The sequence below is a fragment of the Myxine glutinosa genome, chromosome 5 (assembly GCF_964187855.1).
Source record: "Myxine glutinosa chromosome 5, kmMyxGlut1.1, whole genome shotgun sequence".
In the NCBI taxonomy this organism is placed as follows: Eukaryota; Metazoa; Chordata; class Myxini; order Myxiniformes; family Myxinidae; genus Myxine; species Myxine glutinosa.
This window is the reverse complement of record NC_136265.1, coordinates 34,293,407-34,319,504: the sequence shown is the minus strand read 5'-3', so window position 1 is coordinate 34,319,504 and position 26,098 is coordinate 34,293,407. Positions and strand designations below refer to the sequence as shown.

Below are 26,098 nucleotides of genomic sequence, written 5' to 3'. Positions count from 1 at the left end.
TAATTATTTTTAAGTTTAATAGTTGATTTTGAAGTGTGTTTTTGAATATGTATTACAATATTTTTTGGTTCATCACCTTTTTCTTTCATAAGGCGAGAGACTTCTGAAGATATTTGAGAAATCTCGTAAGCTCCAGGTGAAACGGTTATAGTTTTATATCCACTTCCTGGATTATAACTAAACTTGTTGTTTTTCTCTGTGATATAAAACAAGGTATTATAAGTTTCCATCGACAATAAAGATGCCTCATATGAGGTAAGGGGGTCAAGTTGTCGTGGGTAAGGGAATGAAGCTGTGTAATCACTCGTTGTGAAATTAAAACTAAGAATTGTGCTTCTCATGTTATTTAATATCTAATAAAATATCTTTGTATTGACATTTATTAATTATTTTCATATTCATCAACTGATCTAAAATGGCTGAGGATTCATTAAAACAATTGTTGTTTCCAGCCTTCTTACTACCTAACAACAATAATAGCCTATTAACTAATTGTGATGGGTCATTTGGAAGAAAACTAACACCCGAACCAAGTAACAATATATTGATACTTAAAGCATCAATAATATGTTTCTCCTTCTCATTCTTCTTACTTTTACCAGCAACAGAAACTCCATAATCAAGTGCATTTAGCAACTCAATATATACCCTATCTTCCTCTCTTTCCATATCAAGTGGTTCCTCAAAATATTTTGAACCGCTGAATCCGGGGTTTGTTAGAAGAAACATTAATCTTGGAGTTAATTTAACATTTGGTTGAGTAGAACTCAAGAACATCAATTCATCATTAAATATCAATACCTTTTCTTTCACAAGATGGAACACTGCTGGTTCTTCTGTTGGAATGAGACCTGCTCTGGTTTTTGAATCTGCCAAATATTCATTGTTTTGAAGAGCTTCCACTACATAATTAGGGGGTTGATTTACCTCCTCAAGTTTCCGAAATAATCCCTCGTCATCATATTCTAATTCACCAAGTTCTTGTTTTGTTCTAGTCTAGTCTAGTTTTACGGGCATGCTCTAGTCTATCTATAATTCCAGTAATCTCTGTGTGTGTGTGCGTGTGTATGTCTGTATGTCTGTGTGTTTGTCTGTGACCGCTGTTTCTCGACAACCACGGGTCCGATATACTTGAAACTTGCCAGGTATATTGCTGGGGACCTGAGGATGTGCCTTTTCAAGGTTTCATATTAATCGGAGAAGTAGTTACCGAGCTATGGCGATTTCTTTACCAAACTCCGCAAGCCGTTCGCTTTGGACCAAACCATTTCATGTAAATAGAGGGGGGGGATTGTCACCGTACTCGCAAGCCGTTCGCTTTGGACCAAACCATTTCATGTAAATAGAGGGGGGGGATTGTCACCGTACTCGCAAGCCGTTCGCTTTGGCTTTGCGAATGGACCAAACCATTTCATGTAAATAGAGGGGGGGTGATTGTCACCGTACTCGCAAGCCGTTCGCTTTGGCTTTGCGAATGGACCAAACCATTTCATGTAAATAGAGGGGGGGGATATAATTTTAGATATATATATAGTACGGGCATGCCCTAGTTTCCTCAATACAAATAGTCTCTTCCCTTGAAAGAAATGGTGTATTATCATCACAATACTTAACATTCATCTCTCTTATAAATCTTGTAAAGTAATTCATTTTTGGTTCTAATTTAAAAGAGTTATATATATTTTTATATTTTTTATTATCATTAATTAAAATTAAATCACAGAAAATACATTGTTTATATGAACCCTCATTATTAAGCCCTATTCTATCACAAGCCGGACAATTCTCTAATTTATCATATGGAGAGTCTGGAAATTCTAAATATCCTTCAGAACTTATCATATTTATATGGTAAATTTTTACTTAAACTAAACGCAAGTTTATTCATTAATAAATACAATGTTTCAAAGCACAAAAGACAAATTTCAATCAATCTCTACTTCGGTGAAAGATATAGAAAAATATGTCAAAGATGTTAAATTGAACAAAGATAAATATGGAAATTTTTGGGTAAAACCAGTTATGGAAAATAACATGAGCCCCTCTATTTCATTTAAAGGAAGAGCTCTAACTATACCTGGAAAGACATCCATTAAAGTAAATCTAACAAAAGCTTCTCCTCTACTCCTGGCAATTTATTCAAAGCTTGAAAAAGTGATTGACCACGATACTTTGAAAAAGAATGATAAGACCATCAACAATACTCGTGGAGAAATTTGTATTTACTTTAATAATCCAAAGGGTGTAGATCTAAGTAAAATGAATGATGTTAATATTTCTGGTGAAATGTCATTTCGTTCTATGATAGTTAGAGATTATTTAAAGATAACTTTTGATATTAAAAATGTAGAGATTGAATCCGTTAATGAAAGAAAGTATATTGGTATAGATGGAAAGGTTTTTTCTGCTAATTAAATATGAGTCATTACAGCAGTGAAGATTTTACTATTTCATTGAACTCGGACGATAGTGATGATAGTATTTCATTGAACTCGGACGATGGTGATGATAGTATTTCATTGAACACAGATGATAGTTATGATACTAATAGTTTGTGCTCAAATGATAGTTATGAGAGTAGCTTTATTGATGACTCTGAGTATGATTCTGAGTATTCATGTGATAGTTATGACTTAGATGATTCTGAGTGAAAAAGTGTTTTAGTTTAAGCACAGCGATATATATAAAACGGAGCTGTAAAGCTCAAAAGTGTTTTATTTTAAGCACAGTGATATATATAAAACACCACGTTTTCTCACGCTATAAATATGGTTTATTGTGATACTTGCGAGAAGGAAGTAAAATATTATAAACAACATATTCTCACCGCAAAACATACATACAACATTCTTAACAAACTTTCCCCTCTTCCACCTAAAACAAAACATTGTAAGGTCTGTAAAACAACCATCCTCAAGAAGGGGTTTAAAGCCCATCTTAAAACTAACAAACACTTGTCAAAATTGTTTACTATTAAAAATACTGATGGTGCTTTCAAAAGACATATCAGGATTCGAATCTTTAACTTCAAACCTCCCGAACCAAAGTCTATAGTTGATGCTGTAGAAATAGTCAAACCTGCTGTTCAAACATTGATTGAAAAAACACTAAAAGAAATGAAACCACTTAAATTTTATATGGGGGTAAAATTAGAAATGACAAAGGATAAAGGAGTTATAGATACACCATACATGAGAACTGAGCCACACTTTATATCTTCATATCAAGATTTTAAAACATCAGGAGTCTATGATGAACTTATTAAACAAGAGCAAGATGTGGATAATTCAATCGTAGGAAGTGGATTCAATATAGGAAAAATTATTTACATAGACATTCATATTCTTAAATCAGATCCTCTAAAAGCTTCTTCTTACATTGATTTACCCAGTGTTATCAAAAATAGAAAAGCAGTTATCAATATCAAAAATAAAGACAATAAATGTTTTCTCTGGTCTATTTTAGCACACTTACATCCTCCACATTTTCATGATGAAAGAGTATCTCATTATAAAAAATATGAGAATACATTAAATACGAAAGATCTAAAGTTTCCGATGACTTTAAATGATATTCCTAAATTTGAAAAGATGAATAATTTATCAGTTAATGTTTATGGTCTAACAGAAACAAACAACATTCAGGTTTTAAAGCTTTCTGACAATTGTAAACAAACTCATATTAATCTTCTATATTTTAATTCAGAGGAAAATTATATTAGATATTACAAAATTAATAAAACCACAAGTATGTAAAAGAACAAATAAAATATATATTTGTATGCGTTGTCTTAACTTCTTCCATACACAAGAAAGATTAGATAAACATTCAAATTATTGTGGTGAACATAAATCAACGGTAATCAACATGCCTAAAAAAGGCTCAAAGATCACATTCAAAGATGAAAAGAAAACAATAAAACATCCATTTGTTATATATGCTGATTTTGAAAGTATTTTAGAAAAAATTGATACTGCTTCTCCAGATCCAAAAGAATCATACACAAATAAATATCAAAAACATACTCCTTGTGGTTTTTGTTATTATATCAAATCATCCGTTGGTGATAAATATAACAAGTTAGAGATGTATAGAGGCTCAAATACCCCAGAGGAGTTTGTGAAACGACTAGAAAAAGACTGTGTTCGATTAACCAAGATAATGAGAGAAACCAATAAACCAATGTCCTTAACAAGTAAAGAAAAAAGGGAATTTATAAAAAACAATGTCTGTCATATTTGTGAGGAGAAAATTGGTAAAGGTCTAAAGGTTAGAGACCATTGTCATCTCACTGGTAAATATAGAGGTCCGGCTCATCAAAGTTGTAATATTAATTATCAACTCCCCTCTTTCATTCCTGTCTTTCTTCATAACAACGCTCATTATGATACACATCTATTTATCAAGGAACTCTCAAAGACTTCTGGAAGTATCTCAGCAATTCCAAACACGGATCAGAAATACATTTCATTCACAAAAACAATTCACACATCTCCTATTACTCATATCAGATTTCTTGATACATTTAAATTCATGGCAAGTCCATTGGCTAACTTGGTTCAAAATCTAAAAGAGTTTCCATGTCTTTCAGAGTATTTTTTAGATAAAGATTTTCTAACACAAAAGGGAATTTACCCCTATGACTATATGGACTCATTTGAGAGATTCAATGAAACACAACTTCCTTTAAAAGAAAATTTCTATAACAAATTAAATAATAGTCATATATCTGATAAAGATTAAGTACACGCACAAAATGTTTGGAAAAAAAATAACATTAAGAATCTTGGTGAGTATCACGATTTGTACCTCAAAACTGATGTGCTTTTGTTGGCTGATGTTTGAGGCTTTCAGAACAATCTGTCATTCTGGATATGGATTGGATCCTGCTCACTATTACACTGCTCCTGGATTGGCTTGGAGCGCGATGTTAAAAATGACAAAACAAGGTTTGGATTTGATAACCGATGTTGATATGCTTTTGATGATTGAAAAGGCAAAGAGAGGAGGAATTTCACAAGTCTGTTCAAAGAGATATGCTAAAGCAAATAACAAGTACATTCCAAATTATGATCCATCGGTAGAGAGCTCCTACTTGATGTATTATGATGCGAACAACCTGTATGGCTGGGCAATGTCTCAGGCTCTTCCTTATGGAAAACTTAGATGGGTAAAGGAAAAAGATTACAAAAAGGTTTTACAAGATGTATGTATCTCTACACAAAAAGAATTGGATGATTCAAAGGTTGGTTATTATTTTGAGGTCGATTTGAAATATCCAGAGGAACTTCATAACCTACACAAAGATCTCCCATTTGCTTGTGAAAAGGAAAGTCCAAAGAAGGAGTGGTTAAGTGATTATCAACAATCATTTAATATAGGTGAATCAACAGAAAAATTACTTACTACATTATATAACAAGAAAAATTATGTTCTACACCAAAGAAATTTGCGACAATATTTATCAAAAGGTCTAAGAGTAGAGAAGATCCATAGGGTTCTAAAGTTCAATCAAAGTCATTGGTTGAAGGGGTACATTGATTTTAATACACAAAGAAGAACAGAGTCAAAAACAGATTTTGAGAAAGACTTTTATAAATTGATGAATAATGCGGTCTTTGGTAAGACCATGGAAAATGTGAGAAAAAGACAAAATATCAGACTATCAACATCTTGGAAACAAGCATCAAAATTAATTAATAGACCGAGTTTTACTAGAGCTGAGGTCTTTACTGAGAACTTTTGTGCGATCCATTTGATTAAAGAGAGTATTGAAATGGACAAACCTATTTATATTGGAACATCAATTCTTGATTTATCAAAGTCATTAATGTATGATTACTTTTATAATAACTTGAGGAAGAAATATCAAAATGATGTTAATCTACTTTATATGGATACAGATAGTTTTATTTTGCAAATTAATACTGATGATGTTTATTCAGACATGAAAAAGGAGATTAATATCTATGACACTAGTAATTACAGTCCAGAGAGTGAGTTGTTCTCTTCTAAAAATAAAAAGGTGATTGGAAAGTTTAAGGATGAATTAGGAGGAAATGTCATGAGTGAATTTGTGGGATTGAGGTCTAAGGCTTATGCTTATAAATACATTGTGAATAACGTTGAAAAAACTGATAAGAAGTTAAAAGGCATAAAGAAAAATGTCATTAAAGAAACAATAAACTTTAAGGATTATTATAACTGTTTAACAACAAAGAAAGAAGAGTTTAGAAAGATTAATGGAATAAGAAGTTATAAACATAAATTATATTCAGAAGAGGTGAATAAGAAAGCATTGGGGGCTTTTGATAAGAGGTTTATTTTAGAAAATGGAATTGATAGTCTCCCTTATGGTTATATAAGTATATAAGTGATAAGTTAAAAAGGGGGGTTAGGGATTTTAACGGGCTACCGCCACCTTTTTACTATCTATCTATAATTCCAGCAATCTCTGTGTGTGTGTGTGTGTGTGTGTGTGTGTGTCTGTGTGTGTGTTTGTTTGTTTGTCTGTGACCGCTGTTTCTCGACAACCACGGGTCCGATATACTTGAAACTTGCCAGGTATATTGCTGGGGACCCGAGGATGTGCCTTTTCAAGGTTTCATATTAATCGGACAAGTAGTTACCGAGCTATGTCCAAAAAACGATTCAACCAATCAGAGAGCAGCGAGCTATCACGTGTGCCGAACGTGCCGAACAGACTCTGCCTCGGACGGCACATTTGAGAGCGTATTCATTTATTTCACGTTGGCAAACTATGTTGGCGTTAAACTATGTTTTAAAACTAATTAAAACTAATTTGCGATTCATCGTAACTGCGATTTGCGACCTTCCGGACAGTGAAGACTTCACTTCCGGCAGCCAATCACAGAACGCGTTGTTGCGAGCCGAGCCGAGCGCGTGCGCCATTACGGTTCGTAATTCGATTTCTTCCGGAGAAAATAATAATTTCTCGATTTCTTATGCGCATTATTTCTCCCAGAGCGAAGGGCGGAAGCGAAGAGCGTTGTTTTTTTTGTTTACGGGCGTACGGGCGTACGGGCGGGGTAGAGCGTACGGGTAGCGTTTTTTTTTTTTTTTGGCAAGGAACGGGCACCCACGTACGGGCATGCCCTAGTTATATAAATGATAGAACCAAGTACCAACCAGACTAAAGAGTGGAGGTGTAATCAACCTTGGTATATAAATGGTAAACATAACGAATGTGAAAAATATCAAATAGGTATAATTGAAAAGACAACTGGTAAAACAATTTACAAAACAAATAAGAGAATTAATTTAAATACCGGTGAATTGGGTAAAAAAGATGGAAATATTTTTGAGTGGACGGAAAACTTTGATGGTTGCCAGGAAAATATATACTTTAATTTAAAAATGGTATGTGGCACTGGAGGCGCTCAAACAAGAACATTGAGGGAGGTTTACCATTTTATCTTTGCTCAGTTAAAATATCTTAATAAAGAACCAAACTCAAACATCTTTTTTGTTAATATATTAGATGGTGAAGGGAGTGGCAAGAGAATTAAATTATTTCCCACACATAAACAAATATTTGTAGGGTCGTTGTTTGAGTGGGTCAAAGATGATTCACCAGATGATATTAAGAGTAAAAGGTTAAAAGGTCCATAAGGTCAGAAGGATCACAGGTTCACACAGAAGGACCATTGTTTAAGTGGTCTAATGAATAAGGATAACATGTCAAAAGGTTAGAAGGTTCGTAAAGAACAGGGTGAGAGAAATAGAGGTGTTTAGGGGCAATGAGGGAGGGGAAAAATTAACATGTAAGTCAATGGGAAAATGAGAGTGTCCCAGAAGCAACATATATACACTACTAGCATACCTAAAGCACTAGTGCTTCATCCGAAGATGTATCTTTTAGAAATTTAATTAAATAAGTCATTTATAAAAAATTAAATAATTAATTGATTACTCAATAAATAATTAATCGATTAATCAATAAATAATTAATAGATGAAATGATTAATCAATAAATCAAAAATATCCTTGATAGCCACATCACTTTGTCACTCATGTCCAAATATTAGCTTCCCAGCTCAAAAGGTGCCTGAGATATTGGCCAAATGAGAAAGAAAATAAATAAATGATTAATAATGAAAATAAATAAATAATAATCATAAAAAAATTAAATTATTAATCAATTTGGTCAGAGAACACATAAACTACCACTATTTCATCAGAATCTGTAACTTTAAAAAAGAATTTTTTTTTGTCATTATTCGAATAATTAAATAATTAATCGATTAATTGATTAATTAATAAATCAAAAATATCCTTTGCAGCCAAATCACCTGGTAATTGGCATGTCCAAATGTCAGCTTCCTAACTCAAAAGGTGCCTGAGTTAATGGTCAGAAGAGAAAGGAAATTTAATTAATTAAATAAGTACTAAATTAATCGCTAATAATTAAATAACTCCTCAATTTATTGATTAATCAAAAAAAAAAAATACCGTTTTTGACAAAGGACTTGCTCACGATTGTGCCGAAATTTCAGCTTCCTAGCTCAAAGGATGGCTGAGATATCGTCCGGACAAACAAACAAGAAAGAAAACAAGTACACATACATTCAAAGTACACCGCCCCATGCCAAATAATTAAATATGCTGCAGCGCGGCATTGCCGGGGCGCCTCCGGCGCCCGGCAATACCGCAGTGCAGCTCATTGAGGCTGCATTGGGAGGGAGAGGTGTACACTAATTGATTGATTAATTGTATAATTAAAATCAATAAAAGATTATCACAAAATATTTTCATAATCAATTGGCTAATCGCATAACTAAACCAGTAGTGCTTCATCCGAAGATGTATCTTTTAGAAATTTAATTAAATAAGTCATTTATAAAAAATTAAATAATTAATTGATTACTCAATAAATAATTAATCGATTAATCAATAAATACTTAATAGATGAAATGATTAATCAATAAATCAAAAATATCCTTGATAGCCACATCACTTGGTCACTCATGTCCAAATATTAGCTTCCCAGCTCAAAAGGTGCCTGAGATATTGGCCAAATGAGAAAGAAAATAAATAAATGATTAATAATGAAAATAAATAAATAATAATCATAAAAAAATTAAATTATTAATCAATTTGGTCAGAGAACACATAAACTACCACTATTTCATCAGAATCTGTAACTTAAAAAAAAAAAATTTTTTTGTCATTAATCGAATAATTAAATAATTAATCGATTAATTGATTAATTAATAAATCAAAAATATCCTTTGCAGCCAAATCACCTGGTCATTGGCATGTCCAAATATCAGCTTCCTAACTCAAAAGGTGCCTGAGTTAATAATGGTCAGAAGATAAATGAAATTTAATTAATTAAATAAGTACTTAATTAAACGCTAATAATTAAATAACTCCTCAATTAATTGATTATTCAAAAAACAAAAAATACCGTATTTGACAAAGGACTTGCTCACTACTGTGCCGAAATTTCAGCTTCCTAGCTCAAAGGATGGCTGAGATATCGTCCGGACAACCAAGAAAGAAAACAAGAAACCAGAGTGAAAACTGAGTACTCTCTTTCAGCGTGCGTCACTGCCGAGCCCCCTTTGGTGCCCGGCAATGACGATTTGCAATGCCTGGAGATGGCATAGGAAAGGAGCGGTGTACAACAAACAAACAAACAAACAAGAAAGAAACCAGAGTGAAAACTGAGTACTCTCTTTCAGCGTGCGTCACTGCCGAGCCCCCTTTGGTGCCCGGCAATGACAGTTTGCAATGCCTGGAGATGGCATAGGAAAGGAGCGGTGTACAACAAGAAAACAAGAAACCAGAGTGAAAACTGAGTACTCTCTTTCAGCGTGCGTCACTGCCGAGCCCCCTTTGGTGCCCGGCAATGACGATTTGCAATGCCTGGAGATGGCATAGGAAAGGAGCGGTGTACAACAAGAAAACAAACAAACAAACAACCAGAGTGAAAACTGAGTACTCTCTTTCAGCGTGCGTCACTGCCGAGCCCCCTTCGGTGCCCAGCAATGACGATTTGCAATGCCTGGAGATGGCATAGGAAAGGTGCGGTGTACAACAAACAAACAAACAAACAAACAACCAGAGTGAAAACTGAGTACTCTCTTTCAGCGTGCGTCACTGCCGAGCCCCCTTCGATGCCCAGCAATGACGATTTGCAATGCCTGGAGATGGCATAGGAAAGGAGCGGTGTGCAACATTAAGTTAATTAAACCTGTGGTATTGAACTGGAGAATTTGGCTCAAGTGTTGCATGGAAGTATTATCCAGATTACCAACCTTGATGTCTGGTTTTTGATCTGCTTCTGACGTAAGCATTGGTTCTGGGGGTCCTTCACACTTCCCTTCAGACTTTAACTCCAGACTTGGAACTTCGGATGCAGTGGGAGCTGAGGGCGGCGCCTGCACTTCTATGCTGCTCACCGATGCAGGTGTACCTGCCTTGATGTCCATATTGGCAACTTGTGTAAGTGCCTAGCATAAAACACACACACATTCATTCGGGTTTCACTTATAAACTAAAAACTACAAAAATTCGAAGGTGATCGGTATCACAAGTTATCTTACCGGGCTAGCAGCCTGGGGTGCTTGCTGGGGCGTGGTGGGCTGGGGTTGCGACTGTGGTCGCGGAGGCGGTTGGGAGGGTACTGAAGAAGGCTGGGGTGGTTGAGGCTGTGGGGTCGGTGTCAGTGACAACTGAGGCTGCCCCATCACCTGGCTCTGAGGTGAACGCAGCACCTGGCTCTGAGGAGAACGCATCACCTGGCTCTGAGGAGAACGCAGCACCTGGCTCTGAGGAGAACGCAGCACCTGGCTCTGAGGTGAACGCAGCACCTGGCTCTGAGGCGAACGCTGCACCAGACAAGCAAACAAAGCAAAGATGATAGTTTTCCATCATGTTAAATACAGTAAAAGTAGGCCAACTCCCTTAAAAAGGTTTTTATAGTGTACATGGTCGAGGGCCGTGGAAGAACTAGAGCAGAATGGAATGGAACAAAATGGAAAGGGGGAAACACCAACAGTAGAGTAGAAGTGAGAGTGAGATCAAGGGGAGGGGGAGAATGACATAATGACATATGGGGTGAACAAGCTGCACACAAGCTGAATGAAACACAGCAAGATGGGGAAGGGGAAGGTGAGGATGAAACAGAAAAGGAACAAACCAAAAACAAACAAAACAAAAAAAACCTTTGGAGGCCATTTTTCCCCACAGAGCAGGGGTTCGCCTTTTTCGGGCACTGTGGTCCCCTTTTTGAAGCAATGTTTTATGGCCGGATGCCCTTCCTGCCGCCAACCCCGTTAGTCACCTCTTGCGACACAAGGAATTACCAGTTAACTAGTACTCAATTTGCCGACCTCGGAAGGAGGACAGGCTGAGTCAACCCCCCTGGTGTTAATTCAGCGATCGACCGGGATTCAAACCCAGGATCCAAGGATCCCAAGCTGGCACCCTAACCGCTAAGCCAACACTAGGCTTAGATGACAAACCAAATGACAACTACAACGAAAAGGGATGAGGGAGATCAGAATGGAAAATAATCGCAATAACCTGGAAAAAAGGGAGTGCTTGGGAGTGGGGTCCTTTAGGGATAGAGAATATTATGGATGGGGGATGACCAGAGGTAGTGGCGAGCAGCTGTCTTGAAGCCCGGGAGGGAAGACTGGGACTGAACAGACTGGGGAAGTTGGTTCCACATTAAAAAAGAAGGCATAGTTTAGCTTGCATGGTGTATTTGTCATGTCTGTGCCGTTACAAAGAAAAGCAGTTCCAGTGCCTCAACAAAGAAATAATGTAGTACAGAACCCTAACATCCATCTCTCCGCTCGAGACACGATAGGGCATATTTTAAATACGACAGAGAAATGCAATATCACATGCAAATCGTCACGACCAAAATTACATTGGTTTCAAAGAATGCCCAATGCTATCTTGTAGACTCGGGTGGACACACTAAATGTTTCCTATAAAGCAGTGCCAACAACCTCTCAAGCAAAGAATAAAAAATAAAAAAAGGGGGGGGGGGGGGGGTGGAATAAAATAATTAAATGGCTAAATGCAATGTCACGATAATCTACATTCTGCGTTAGCAATGTTATCTGAAAGGTAGCTCGTAGCTTGGAAAACAAAAGCAACAGCTACATGCACCCTGAAAACATTGAAGATTCGTTTTAAAGTTAGAAATACGTTAATAGATATTAACAGATGGATGAATATAGACAGATAAACATGGATAAAAGGTGAAATAAATGACAGATCGAAAATAAACAAATCCTCATGTTAATTTGCAATTGGTCACTGACTTTGACACCAATACAAAATTATATTGTTGCGAATATGGAATTTGGCCTCCATATCCGCTTGTAAATATTCCCCTATTTTCTCCAATACTCCCCAACTTTCCCCAATCCCCCATTCCCTAGTCCCATTGCATGTAAATAACAATCAGTAGAGCCAACCTTCCCCTTATTCCCCCATTAAATGTCGTGCCCAGGTCCACCGCACCACACGTAGACAACTTTCGGACATCTTCCTAGTTATTCTTATTCTATGTCAGTTAAGGCCTCGTCTCCATTAATTATGACTCTTCGTTGCACCAGAATGTGATTATATGGCATCAGTAGTGAGTTTAGGACCTTTCCCATACCTCCTTCCATCTTCCTCCCCAACAATTACAACAACAACAGAGGAGATGGCGGCGGAGCGGGGGAGGATGCGTCCTCACACCGGCTCGATTAGCTCCAGACCATGCGCTCCACGGGGTTACCACGAAGGGGCTCCTTGTCAGCTCCTCATCAAGGGCGGAGCCTGGTAAACCCCCCCGCACGCACCCAATGAGAAGCAACGTGCCGATTCCACGAGGCGGAGCTAACAAGCCGAGGGCGTGTCACTCCCCGCCGGATATACGCGGCCCCGCGCCGGATGTGACGAGAGATGCGCCTCAGCTTGGAGACTGGAGAGAGAAGCCACCGCCACCCCCAGCGCGACGATACCTCCCCGCATCTCTGGACCGGACCGAGTCGATTCTGCCTTGAGCCAAGAGTGCACCTTGAGCCATCGACTGCCTGCCTTTCCTTGCCATCAATCCCCGTGTGAGTCAGCATTTTGTCCCGTTTATCTGTCGTCTGTCCGGGGTTAATATAAGAGTGTGTCTAAGTGCTTGTCTTCCTATGTTTCCCTCTTGTCCCTGTAATCTAACCTTCCGCCTTAATATAACCTCCTCCGGAGGTCTTGAGAACTGAACCCCTGGTGTCGTATTGTGTTATTGTGATCCAGCCAGGTGTCTTCTTTTTCCTTCATTGGTCTAGCATAGCGCGATTAGTCAACGTTCGGGCACAATCGGGTAACTTGTGCAGACGTGGTCATACCATAAAACCGCTCGGTAAATAACATCCAAGCCACGTCTGTAACAATTGGTAGTCAGGAGATGGGATTCGAACCTGGGACTAAATTTATTTAGCCCAAATTTTGGACACCAATTGTGTTAGTACGGTAACAATTGGTGTCGGGAGTGAGATTCGAGGCCCGACCAAATTTTGAAGAAAAAAAAAAAACGAATAGAGGAAAAAAAAAAAATTTGGTCAAAATTTGGAGCGGCCGAAATTTGTTTTGTTTTACGAAACTCGAATTTTGCAAGTCGCGCTATGGCGGATCAAGACGGCTGGGGTCCGGTAGGGGAGAGTGAAGCAGGGTCGGTCCAGGACCAAATTGAGGGACATGAGGGACATGAGGAGAGCGAAGCAGCGAGGGTAGCAAACGCACAAAATGGCGCCTCGCTGGTCACCGCGCCCGCGACCGTAGCAGCGCCGCCGATGGATTGGGGCCTATTTATGGAACAAATAAAGGCGCTCATGGTCCAGACAAGTGAAGACCTAAGGAATGACTTGGGAAACCAAATGGGGGTAATGGGAAACCAAATGGGGGTAATGAGGGACGAAGCGAGGGGTACCGGTGAGAAGTTAGACAATAACTTTGAGGAGTTAGACAAGAAAATTGGGAAGTTAGACAATAATTTTGAGGGGTTAGACAACGGGATAAAAGAAGTGAAAAATGGGTTAATGGGGGTAGAAAATAGAATGGCTGCCCAGGAGAATCAGATAGAGGGAGTGAAAAATGGGTTAGAGGGGTTAGAAAACAGTATGGAAGGCAAATTGAGGGACATGAGGGACCAAGCGGAAAGGGAAGTTAAACAAATGGAGCAGCAGATAGAGGGGGTCAGAATGGGGGTAGAAACCAAACTGGATGCTCACAGGGAGGAAATGGAGCAGATGAGGGTGGCATCTGGGCAGGAGATGCAAGTGATGGGAGAGGAGATCAGAAGAGGAGTGAGTGAGGAGGTCGGAGGAGTGCGCGAGGAGGTGAGGCACTGTAAGGAGCACATGGAGAAGGAGGTGAGAAAGGGGACTGTAAAGTTACAAGGGGGCATAGAGGACCTGACGCAGGAGGTGGAGCAGCTGACGGTGGGACAGACGGAGTTAGTGGAGCAGGTTCAAAGGAACACTGCGGTATTAGGAGGGTTGAAAGCGACACAAAACGACATAAAAAACGACTTGATAGCGACAAAGAGGGAATGTCAGATGGTACGTGAGGGACTGACAACGAGGTTGGACGAGGTGGTAGAGGTAATGGAGACGAAGGACCGGCAGGTGAGGACGCACATGGAAACGGTCAAGGTAGCCTTGGAGGACGAGCTTGAGGAGACGTACCGGGGAATAAAAGAGGTGAAGCACAAATTAGAAGAAGTGGAAGAAGGGATGAGCGAAATTAAGAAGCGACGGAGAGGGGATAAGAAAGAGATAAAAGAGGAGATAAAAGAATTGGTCCAAAGTCTGTGTTTGGATCGTGATGATGTGCTCATTAACCGGATGAGGGATTCGCAGGTGATGGAGGAGAAGCGAAGAGGAAGAGGACCCGGTGTAAGTGGTGACCAATATGGTCGTGCGTATGATGCGCCAGGTGATTTAAGAGGCTTGGGGGTCGAGATAGACCCGGGTGTTCGTGAGAGGCCGTTGGTGAAGTGTGCGACAGGTCTGGTGTGCGAAAGAGGAGGTGTGCGAGAAAGTCCGACTCTGGGGTGTGTGAGGAAAAAGTGCGTGCCAAGGAGTGAGTGTGCTGGCGAGAGTGAGTCGGTCGTAGCGTGTGCGCGAGGGAGCACGTGGAAGCGCGGTGTGGTGAGTGTTGCAGAGGGTGTGACGGGAGAGTGTGCGCAGGAGTGTGCGCGAGAAAGGTGTGTGACGGACAGGTGCATGAGGAAAGAGTGCGCTGTCAGAAGTAAGGAAGAGTGTCCACCTGTGGTGAGTGTTACAGAGGGTGTAACGCAAGAGTGTGCGCGAGAAAGGTGTGTGACGGACAGGTGCACGAGGAAAGAGTGCGCTGTCAAGAGTAAGGGTGAGTGCGCTGTCAAGAATGGAGGTGAGAGTAGTGAGAGTGACAAGGAGCGTGAGTTAGTTGTGACAGGTGAGCGAGGATGTACACCTGGGATGGAAGGATGCACACCTGGAATGGTAGAGCGTGAATGGGAATGCACGCTGGAGTTGGTGGTGAGGCACGTGGTTGGGTGTGCGAATGAGAGCACACCTGTGATTGTCACAGAGGAGGTGACTGAGGAGGGGGCGCGAGGAGGTGTTTTGGTGAGGTGTGCGACCAACGAATGTGTGCCAAAGTGTTCGGTGGTCAGGTGTGTGACCAAGGCTGTGAGTGGAATGAGGGTACCTGGGTGTGTAAGGAAGGGTACGAGGAGCATGGGCACAGCTGGATGTGTGAGAAAGGAGCGGGCTTCGGGGTGTAAGCATGCAGGTGAAGCATCGACGTTAGACGGGGTAGAGTTTAGAACGACTTATAGCCGAATCGGGCCCTCGGTGCGTGCCGGGCCTCGCTTTGAACGGCCGCGTCCGTGCTCCACTAGGCGGAGCGGGCGGCTGGATAGGAAGGGTCGTCATGGCAACCACGTTTTGTTGAGACGTGCCGGCAGGTCGAGATCGGGACATTGGATGGCTCCACGCCGAGGTGATGCGTGGGATCTCGGCCCGGGTAAGCCCCCGTCCCTGCCCCGAATGCCGGACGCATCCAGCCGCAGGCACAAAACAACCAGCATCCATTGCTTGGCTTTACGAAGCCGGGCTTTGGACAGGAATTGGCGCACCGAGAGGCAGTAGTGAGTAGACTGGGTGATGAGGTTAGTGTATTGGACCCAAAATTAGAGAAAAACAAAATTTGATGATTGGCAAGGGATTGGCAGTAGTGATTGGCAGATGATGGGCAGTGATTGGCCAAATTTTTGATTTGTTGAAATTTGATGTGCAAAATTGGTAGTGAGAGACCCCCGATGTGGTGGGATGGCAAATCCACCATCCCTCACAGGGGGGGCAAAGGAGCTATAGTTTATGGGGTGTATGGCAGTGAAAACTAGCCCGGGTGGGTTAGGATATTGTGTGTAGGGATCTAGAAGATGACATTAGGTAACGTTAAGATTAGTTAGTGACTGATACCTGTAGTGGGGACGCAGGTAGATTAGTATGGATGATAATGACGAGGGAGCGCAATAGTTAAAGGGACGACTGGGAAGCGCAAGTTTCAGAAGGGAGTAGTTAGCTGAGATGATGCTGTGTGTGTGAGGATTGAACAAGTGTGATTGCACAGGTGTGCAACTGGACAGGTGTGTGGAGCAGTGTATGAGTAGTGAGTGTTGTGGATCAGCGCGAATGCGCTTGGGGAGAGAAGGGTGCAGGTGGCACCAGGTGTGAGAGCACAGGTGTGCAGGTACAGGTGTGTGGAGAGAGTTGGAGTGAGTGGTACGGAGTGGTGTGCATGGTGCGAAGGTGTGGATGGGGGAAGAGTGGACCCCTTTCACGAGTACCCGGGGCGGGTAGTGTAAGTGTTAGGTAGAGGGTACAGGTAAATTGTGGTTGGATATTGGCATTTGTGGTGCGGTTGCAGAATGGTGTTGTGAATGGGTGCATTAGTGTTGTGGAAATGGCTGGGCGTGTAGCCTGTTAGTGTGTGTAGTTGGTTGGGCACTCCACCACTGTGAGGATGTCGGCCAGGTGAGGCCGCAGGTGGGCTCTGGGAGCCGGTAGTTGTGAGTGGGTGCCTGAGGATCCCGGGTGTGGATCGGGCAGCCCAGTGCCAGAGAGGGCACGGAGTGGGGAGAGAGCCAGAGGGCCTTCCCCTGGTAGTTAGGTTAGGGTAAGGAGCAGGTAAGCTCGGAGGCAACTGCAGTGGTGGAGGTGTGCAGGTGGGTAGGCCCACTGGGAGAGGTACGCGTCGCAGCCCAGAAATTGTACGAGGGCACCGGGAGATGAATCGGGGGAGTGAGACCCCAAATTGAAGAGCACCACAGTTTGGCCAATGGGAATTGGTTTTTAGAACCCATAGTGTAAGAGGGCCAATGGGTTGGCCGGAGAAAGACCCCGGGTAGTGTAAAGTTGTTAAAGTCATTTAGGAAATAGTTAGGATTGATGAACCTGTCGCACCATACGCAGCCACTTACCTGTGGTGATGATGATGACTCCACACCTGTGTTTTCTTTGTTTGTTGCAGGAGATGAATTGCTGTGTGGGTTTGTGAGACGCATCACGACGTGGATGAGACATTGGGGTGATTCCATCTCTCCCTCCCTAGGAGGGACTGATGATGAATTGGTAATGGCAAATTATGATGTTGAGTTGGAGATGGCAAATTTTGATGAGAGTTGAAAATGGCAAATTTGATTGGTTAGGAGGGAGAGAAGACGAATTTGGTATATGGGAGGAACGGGGAAGACAGTAGGGATGTTTGTTGATTTGTAAAGTAGATGTTTATGGGTAGTGTTGTGTTTTGTGGATACAGTAAGGGGTAAGGGAGGGGCCATGTAGGTTACCTGGTGGGGGGGGGGGGGGGGGCGTACGATAGGAACGTACCTGTCTCACCTGGTTCCCATGTGCCCCCAGTGTGCATCACCTTACATTGCGTGCACTTTTGCGCCCTTACCACCTTACTCACTTGTCTGCTTCTTTTGTCTCCCACCTCCGAGGATCTGGCTTTGGGGTAGAGAGAGAGGAAAGAGAGGTGCTGGCTGCGCAGTTGTGGGCCTGCACTTTCGCTGTTTGCTGCCGGGATCGATACACCATATGGACCGCAATGTTTGTGGCCACCCACAATGGACCGCAGTTCGTTTGCGGCCAAGCACCACCCGGGGATGGACCTATGGGTCAACGTGGCACCTATGCCATACAGGTGAACCACTTTTAGTTGACACCAAGTGCACCACAAGAAGAGCAAGAGACACCTGCAGGGTTAGGGGTTGTCGCATTTATTTTTAATCATTGAACAATGGTGACTGCACCGATTGGTGGTGGGGTGGTGCTGTTGATGCTCGGAAAGGGTGCTCTGCACGTTATTAAAGGCCGTCGGCCACAGAGCACTCGTGGGTTGGTGTATCGATGTTGGCAAGCGCGCTCTCTCTATGCATAACATCTGCATGTGTTCCTCCAAAAACAGGTCCTGGATCGTAGTGTAAATAGCAGCGTAGTCTTGTAAATAATGCTCCCTACCGGCTGTATGTTTAGTTTGAGAATTCTTTCCGGATTCGGTTATCCTGTGGGTGTGTTTCTGTGAGGAGAAGGGTGCAACGTCGCAGGGGGACATATTTACTCATTTGTGAATATCTGTAAAACTGTCGCACTCAGGGTAGAGTTAATAGTAGAGGGAACTACATTGCGTGCCACACTAAAGTAGGTAAAAATTTATCGGGTCGGGACGCCCCGAGGGTAGAGAAGGGTGCAATGTTGCGAATATGGAATTTGGCCTCCATATCCGCTTGTAAATATTCCCCTATTTTCTCCAATACTCCCCAACTTTCCCCAATCCCCCATTCCCTAGTCCCATTGCATGTAAATAACAATCAGTAGAGCCAACCTTCCCCTTATTCCCCCATTAAATGTCGTGCCCAGGTCCACCGCACCACACGTAGACAACTTTCGGACATCTTCCTAGTTATTCTTATTCTATGTCAGTTAAGGCCTCGTCTCCATTAATTATGACTCTTCGTTGCACCAGAATGTGATTATATGGCATCAGTAGTGAGTTTAGGACCTTTCCCATACCTCCTTCCATCTTCCTCCCCAACAATTACAACAACAACAGAGGAGATGGCGGCGGAGCGGGGGAGGATGCGTCCTCACACCGGCTCGATTAGCTCCAGACCATGCGCTCCACGGGGTTACCACGAAGGGGCTCCTTGTCAGCTCCTCATCAAGGGCGGAGCCTGGTAAACCCCCCCGCACGCACCCAATGAGAAGCAACGTGCCGATTCCACGAGGCGGAGCTAACGAGCCGAGGGCGTGTCACTCCCCGCCGGATATACGCGGCCCCGCGCCGGATGTGACGAGAGATGCGCCTCAGCTTGGAGACTGGAGAGAGAAGCCACCGCCACCCCCAGCGCGACGATACCTCCCCGCATCTCTGGACCGGACCGAGTCGATTCTGCCTTGAGCCAAGAGTGCACCTTGAGCCATCGACTGCCTGCCTTTCCTTGCCATCAATCCCCGTGTGAGTCAGCATTTTGTCCCGTTTATCTGTCGTCTGTCCGGGGTTAATATAAGAGTGTGTCTAAGTGCTTGTCTTCCTATGTTTCCCTCTTGTCCCTGTAATCTAACCTTCCGCCTTAATATAACCTCCTCCGGAGGTCTTGAGAACTGAACCCCTGGTGTCGTATTGTGTTATTGTGATCCAGCCAGGTGTCTTCTTTTTCCTTCATTGGTCTAGCATAGCGCGATTAGTCAACGTTCGGGCACAATCGGGTAACTTGTGCAGACGTGGTCATACCATAAAACCGCTCGGTAAATAACATCCAAGCCACGTCTGTAACAATATTATGGACTCTAGCATCACAAAGCTACATATAGTGAACAAGCAGTTTCAAATGGAGCACCTCACTGCCGTTAGAGCATTTAAATTGCATCAGATGTGGCAATAGATGTGAATTGTTGTTCCCAGCTTGCCAGCGCGATGACAGAAAACACCATTTGTATTTTTGCCACCTCCATCCCGACCCCGTTTAGAATCCCGTGCGGGTACGGGCAACTTGCAAGTATTCTTAAATCCAAACACATACGATAAACTAGTTAATGGAACACGATATCCCGTGCAGCGTTACTTCAATTTTGATTTCAAAAATTATTTTAACGATCATTAAAATAGAACGGCACTCTTAAAAGTTGGAACCTAAACCGGAATGTCTGCACCCACGTTATTACGTAATTACACATACTTGCACCAAGCTCAATTTAAATCCCTTCAGCTGTTCTCAAGTATCACATTTTTACCTGACATGACCTCTGACCTTTGACCTCTTTACCCCCAAAATCTAATCAGTTCATCCTTACATCATTATACATACCTGTACCAAGTGTGAGTTAGATCCCTTCAGCCATTCTTAAGTTATCGCTTCATCTTAAGAAAACGAATCGGTTCATCTTTGAATCATAATATACACTCCGGGGCAAAAAAAAAAAGAGCCAAGTCAAATTTTTAAACATTTCGTCATAACAATTTTACCATATGTTAAAAATCACCCCACCAAAACACCAAAACATGCAGAAATAACTGCACAAATCAGTACGGAATATCTTATCCCTTGGCTTTCTTTAAATAATCTAGTCTTTTGGTCAAACGTTCTTCCACAAAGCTTCTTGAACCGAGAAATGTCAATATTGTCCCATTCAGGTTTGACAGCTTCCCAAAGTTGATCAGAATTTGAAAATTTTCCTTCCAATAAGTTTGTGCTGAATATAGGCCCAAAGTTTCTCCACGGGGTTCAAATCGGGCCTCTGACCAGACCAGAACACAAGTTTCAGCGACTTTTTCTCCAACCACTTTTTGGTGGCTTTTGCAGTATCGGCAGGAGCATAATCTTGTTGAAAAATGACTTCTTTGTTTTTCTTTCCAGGAAATAACTTTTGGAGGCTGGGAAATAATCCTTTCTCTAGTATTTTCTGGTATTCCTTGGCAGTAATTGACTGTTCACACCTCATCAGCTCACCAACACCAGCAGATGAAAATGCACACCAGACCATGATTTCACCTCCTCCATGCTTCACATGCGTTGAAAAGCACTCAGGGTTGAATCTCTCACTAGATGTGAAGGCAACGTTCTGGGCATCACGGCAAAGCTGAAATCTTGATTCATCGCTTCACAGAACTCTCTGAAACTAGTGTGAATCACAGTTCCCATATCTGGCCAAAAAGTGCAATCTGTCCTGAATGTTTTGCTGAATAATAAAGGCTTCTTAGCACATCTTCTTGAGGCAAAACCAGCATCAGGCAACCTTCTTGTGATGGTCCTTCTGGAAACAATCTTGTTTTCAGCAGGTCTGAACTGCTCTGACAGTTCCCGCAGGCTTTTCTTTCTTTCCTGGAGAAATAAAGAATTTCAGTAGCCTGTCATCTTTACTTGTAGTGGCTCTCGGCCTGCCAGATCCCCTTCTTCTTTACAGTAGAACCAGTTTTCTGGAACTGTCGACCTATTCCCTTTATGGTAGGCAGAGAAATAGGGATGTCTCCTTCTTTAGGAGCTGGTAGATTTCAGAATATGTCTTGCAAACTTGACGAAGAGAAGCAATTCGATTTTTAATATCCCCATCAGCATGGAACTTCTCTTTCTTTGGAGACATTTCTCAATTGAAACACAAAAAACATGGCCTACTGTCCTACACAAACTGTACAAGTCATAAATTAGAGCAGAGTAGGCACTACATATGCACTAAACAATCAAAGACATGACAACACCCTAACATGCATTGCAGATCTTTAAAAGTATACTTCTAACAGTAAAATATATTTTTTGAATTGAATTTTTTTGTGACAGAACAACTCAAAACAGTCTTATCTTACTTTTTTATGTTTAAGATTTTGATCTATTTTTGTCTTACCTGAGATATTGGCCTAGGGCCCTAGATGAAAGGCGAAAATATGGACATTTCGTTATTTTCGATTTTTTTGAGAACAAAACTTCTTAAAACACGAATTTTCTCATACATATTGCTGTAAACTGTGTGGAGGGCTTTTAACTCCTGTAACATGAGTAATCAATTTAAACTGGAATATGTACTGCACATCTGTGGCTCCAAATTTGAAAAAAACCCAGGTTGGCTAAAAAAATTTTGCCATGGAGTGTATACTTATACCAAGTTTGGTCAAAATCCGATCACCGTTTCACAAGTTAGCGCAGTAACATCATTTTTACGAAACATGATCTTTCACCCTTTGACCCCAAAATCGAATCCATTCATTTTTATATCATTATCGATACCTGTACTAAGTTTGGCTTACACACCTTCAGCTGTTAAGTTGTTGTGGTAACGAAATAATGTTTCCTTAACATGACCTCTGACCTTTGACCTCGACCCCAAAATCTGATCACTTTGTCTTTGTATCATTATGCATACATACCTGCACCAAATGTGGCCTCAATCACTTCAGCCGTTCTTAAGTTATCGCAGTACCGAAATATTTTTTGCTATAAATGACCCCTGATTTTTGACCTCAAAATCGAATCAGTTTATTTTCACCTCATTTTACATACTTGTATCTAGTTTGACTTGGATCCCACCAACCGTTCTTAAGTTATCGCGGTAACGAAAACCTATCACAGACGGACAACCCAAAAACATAACGTCTCCAGCGACGGAAGCATAAATTAATCCGAAACTTTAGCACGATCGAAGTAGTCCAGGCACAGTCCTGAACAGCACCCTTATACACCACACCATTGAACCTTTATTTAAATTGAAGTACAGTACTGTACTGCAAAAGTGGAGGTTCTTCGAAGTATTATGACAGATGATTTGTGTACTACAGTGTTCAAGTATACAATTCAATTCAAATAAAAGAAAGATTGTTTGCAATTATTTTTAACTTTGTTTGACTGCCAGACAGGGAGACAGAGTAAAGATATTTTCTCACTCCTCTCTGCGCATGTGCGATCGGGACGAATTATGAGCCAAAGTACTGCAAGACAGTAAACTAGTCTTCCTATTCATGTTTCCGATTTGTGTTCAAAATACTGTCGGACCCCACTATTCGCGGGGGATAAGTTCCTGGCAGGTGCCGTGAATTACGAAACTGTGAATGGCGGGGCAATATTTAAATGGAGAAAGGGGGGGATTTGGTTCCCGAATCACGAAAATCCACGAATGTCGATCCACGAATGTTGGGGGAAATCCCATGAAAAAAATAATAATAATAACAACCTTTAGAGGCCATTTTTCCCCGCAAAGCGGGGGTTGGCCTTTTTCGGGAACCGTGGTTGTTGTTGTTTTTTGGTCCCCTTTTTGAAGCAATGTTTTACGGCCGGATGCCCTTCCTGACGCGAACCCTTTTTGCCGCCTTTTAACGACAAACAGGGAATTACCAGTGAACTGGTATTCAATTAGCCGACCTCGGAAAGATGACAGGCTGAGTCAACCCCCCTGGCGTTAATTCAGCGATCGACCGGGATTCGAACCCAGGATCCTTGGATGCTAAGCCGGCACCCTAGCCGCTAGCCCAACACCAGGGTTGAATGTCGACGAAAATCCGCGAATGCATGCCATTGTTTCAATGGAGAAAAGAGAAAAAGAGAGACAGCTAATTGCACCAATAGATACGGTGGTGTGTTTTCATTCTGTACAGTAACTCACGGGGACGACATGTTATGCAGCTGGTGGAATATCCCGCAAAGCAATGTTTACTGTCTGTTGGGATAATCTGTGAAGCATCCTGCGAAACAATGTTTACCGTGTGAACGGCGGGATATCCCGTGAAGCTATTCACCGTGTGAATGGAGGGTTATCCCACGAAGCTATTCACTGTGTGAATGGAGGGACATCCCGCGAAGCTGTTCACCGTGTGAATGGCGGGATATCCCGTGAAATTCTAACAGTACGTACTTTAGAGATGCAATCACATTGTTAATGCACAAACAGTAATTATAGACGTGCTTGCAATGTAATAGCATGTACTTTAAAGACGTACTTGCATTCCAATTGTACATCGTTTAAGAAGGTGCTTTGTTGAAAAAAGATAACCTCTAATCCTGTATACCACAAGGAGGGTGCCCACGTCAGCAGATTACGTGCTGACAGACAAACAGACAAAATGACCCAAATGCAATATCCTCACGAGGGTAAATATTGGTACATTTGTAGGATGCGTAAGACTGCAAAATCTTCAAACAAAACTTTTTATAAAGAAAAACAAATACATAGAAAATAAAGACATGTCTTTAGTAGGCCAGACTGACTTGTCTCTGAACGAACAGCTCAGGCTGCCCAATTGCATGTACCTGCGGTGTACTACACTGGGATGGTGGCTGCGCAGGCTGCCCAGGTAAACCAGCAAGTGGCACCTGAGGGACGGTGTGTTGCCCACTTGGCACGGTTGATGATAGCGGGGATCCGGCAGTGGCAGTAAAGTGTCCAGTGCTGACCGGCAGTCCCTGAGGACACATGCTACTTTGCACCGTCGTCGTAGGCATAGACACCTGAAGACAAATGTAGAAGAAAGAAACTCTCACAACTGTCACAGGCAAGGCTGACCCCCAAATTATAAATGGCTTTGTGGGTAATAATTCAACCTTTTAACTTTATAACCATTAGACCCCAAAAATCATTTTAATGCCAACATAATCTGAATGATCATTGCAAAACCTCTGATTTAATCAATTACCTGTGATACCGCAGGCGTTGTGGGTTGGATACCCGGAACACTACTGGCTGTGTGAACTGGACTGGTCGCCGGGTACTGTCCCTGCTGGAGGAACTGCTGCTGCTGTTGTTGCTGCTGCTGCTGTTGTTGTTGCTGCTGTTGTTGTTGTTGTTGCTGTTGTTGTTGCTGCTGTTGCTGTTGTTGCTGTTGCTGTTGCTGTTGCTGCTGTTGTTGTTGCTGCTGCTGTTGCTGCTGCTGTTGCTGCTGCTGTTGCTGCTGCTGTTGCTGTTGTTGCTGCTGCTGTGTTGGTGGGATGCTGGAACCCTGATTTGTCATGCCGGTCATATGAGACATGTTGGGTTGTGCAGAAGGCATCCGCACATTCCCCATAGACAACTGCACACCAAATATATATATATGCAAGAAACAGATTATTTTGATGAAGCACAGCGACTCACACATGATACCGCCCATTAAAACAGGTGCATGAAAATTTTATGAAGAAAGAAAGTCAAGCATTTCAAAGATGTGATGGAACCTGCAGGTAAAGCTCAGCAAAATCTAATCAAGCAAGCATACAGAATCCCTCCCGAACCCCAATTTCAAAGCTTTGCTGAAGCTATGCCGGTATGATGTATTGTTGCGATAAATTTCCAAAGCAAAATCATTTCTGGCAGATTGCAATTTATATTTCACTCTCTATTGGCCTTGTACAACTACGCCATGAGAGATCCAATCACGTTTGTTTAGGCCACCACTGCGTCTATCAAGCCAGTCCGACAGTCGTCCGTTACTGTAGAAGAATGAACAACATTGGAAACAAAGTATGCTCAAACCCTGGGATGGGATCTGTTGCCACCAACCCTGGACTCATTTGCGGCATACAATCACGTGAAAAAGTAAGTACACCCCATGTAAAGTTTTGGCTTTTTCAGCATATTTCAACATACAGCTATTTGATCTTCATTTCAACAATATTGATAGATAAAGGTGATATAATATAACAAATATCATGAAACATTTACATTTTGTAGTCCATTGTATAATTTAAATAAACATAAATGCAAATTTCGCATGTGGAAAAAGTAAGTACACCCCTACATTTATCACTACTTCAAATACCTAAAATTAGAATCAGGTGCACCAGCTCAGGTGCAAATGATTAGAACATCGATGGAGAGGATCTTGGAGGAACCTGTCTTATTTAAACCTCAGACATTTCGTTTGGTTTGCTCTTTGTTGTTGAAGTGTGTGGCGTCACCATGCCTAGATCAAAAGAGCTCTCTGAGGCCTTCAGAAAGAAGGTTATAGATGCCTACGAGTCTGGGAAGGGATTTAAAATATCTCCAAACAATTTGAAATCAATCATTCGACTGTCCGGAAGATCATCTTCAAGTGGAGACGATTCCAAACAACTGCCAACTTGTTCAGG

The 26,098-nt window shown here is 41.8% G+C and overlaps 1 protein-coding gene across 5 annotated transcripts in view; it reads right to left on the bottom strand.

The window, feature by feature from the left end:
• The window catches only part of CREBBP (CREB binding lysine acetyltransferase), a 239,121-nt gene that overhangs the window by 68,181 nt on the left and 144,842 nt on the right, over window positions 1-26,098 (bottom strand). For all 5 annotated transcript variants that reach the window (XM_078777854.1, XM_078777855.1, XM_078777856.1 and 2 more), the window contains 4 exons: window positions 24,688-25,062; window positions 24,305-24,502; window positions 10,572-10,856; window positions 10,284-10,478 (listed from right to left, as the gene is read on the bottom strand). In XM_078777854.1, coding sequence (XP_078633980.1) covers window positions 10,284-10,478; window positions 10,572-10,856; window positions 24,305-24,502; window positions 24,688-25,062 — 1,053 coding nt within the window. The remainder of the gene's footprint in view (window positions 1-10,283; window positions 10,479-10,571; window positions 10,857-24,304; window positions 24,503-24,687; window positions 25,063-26,098) is intronic.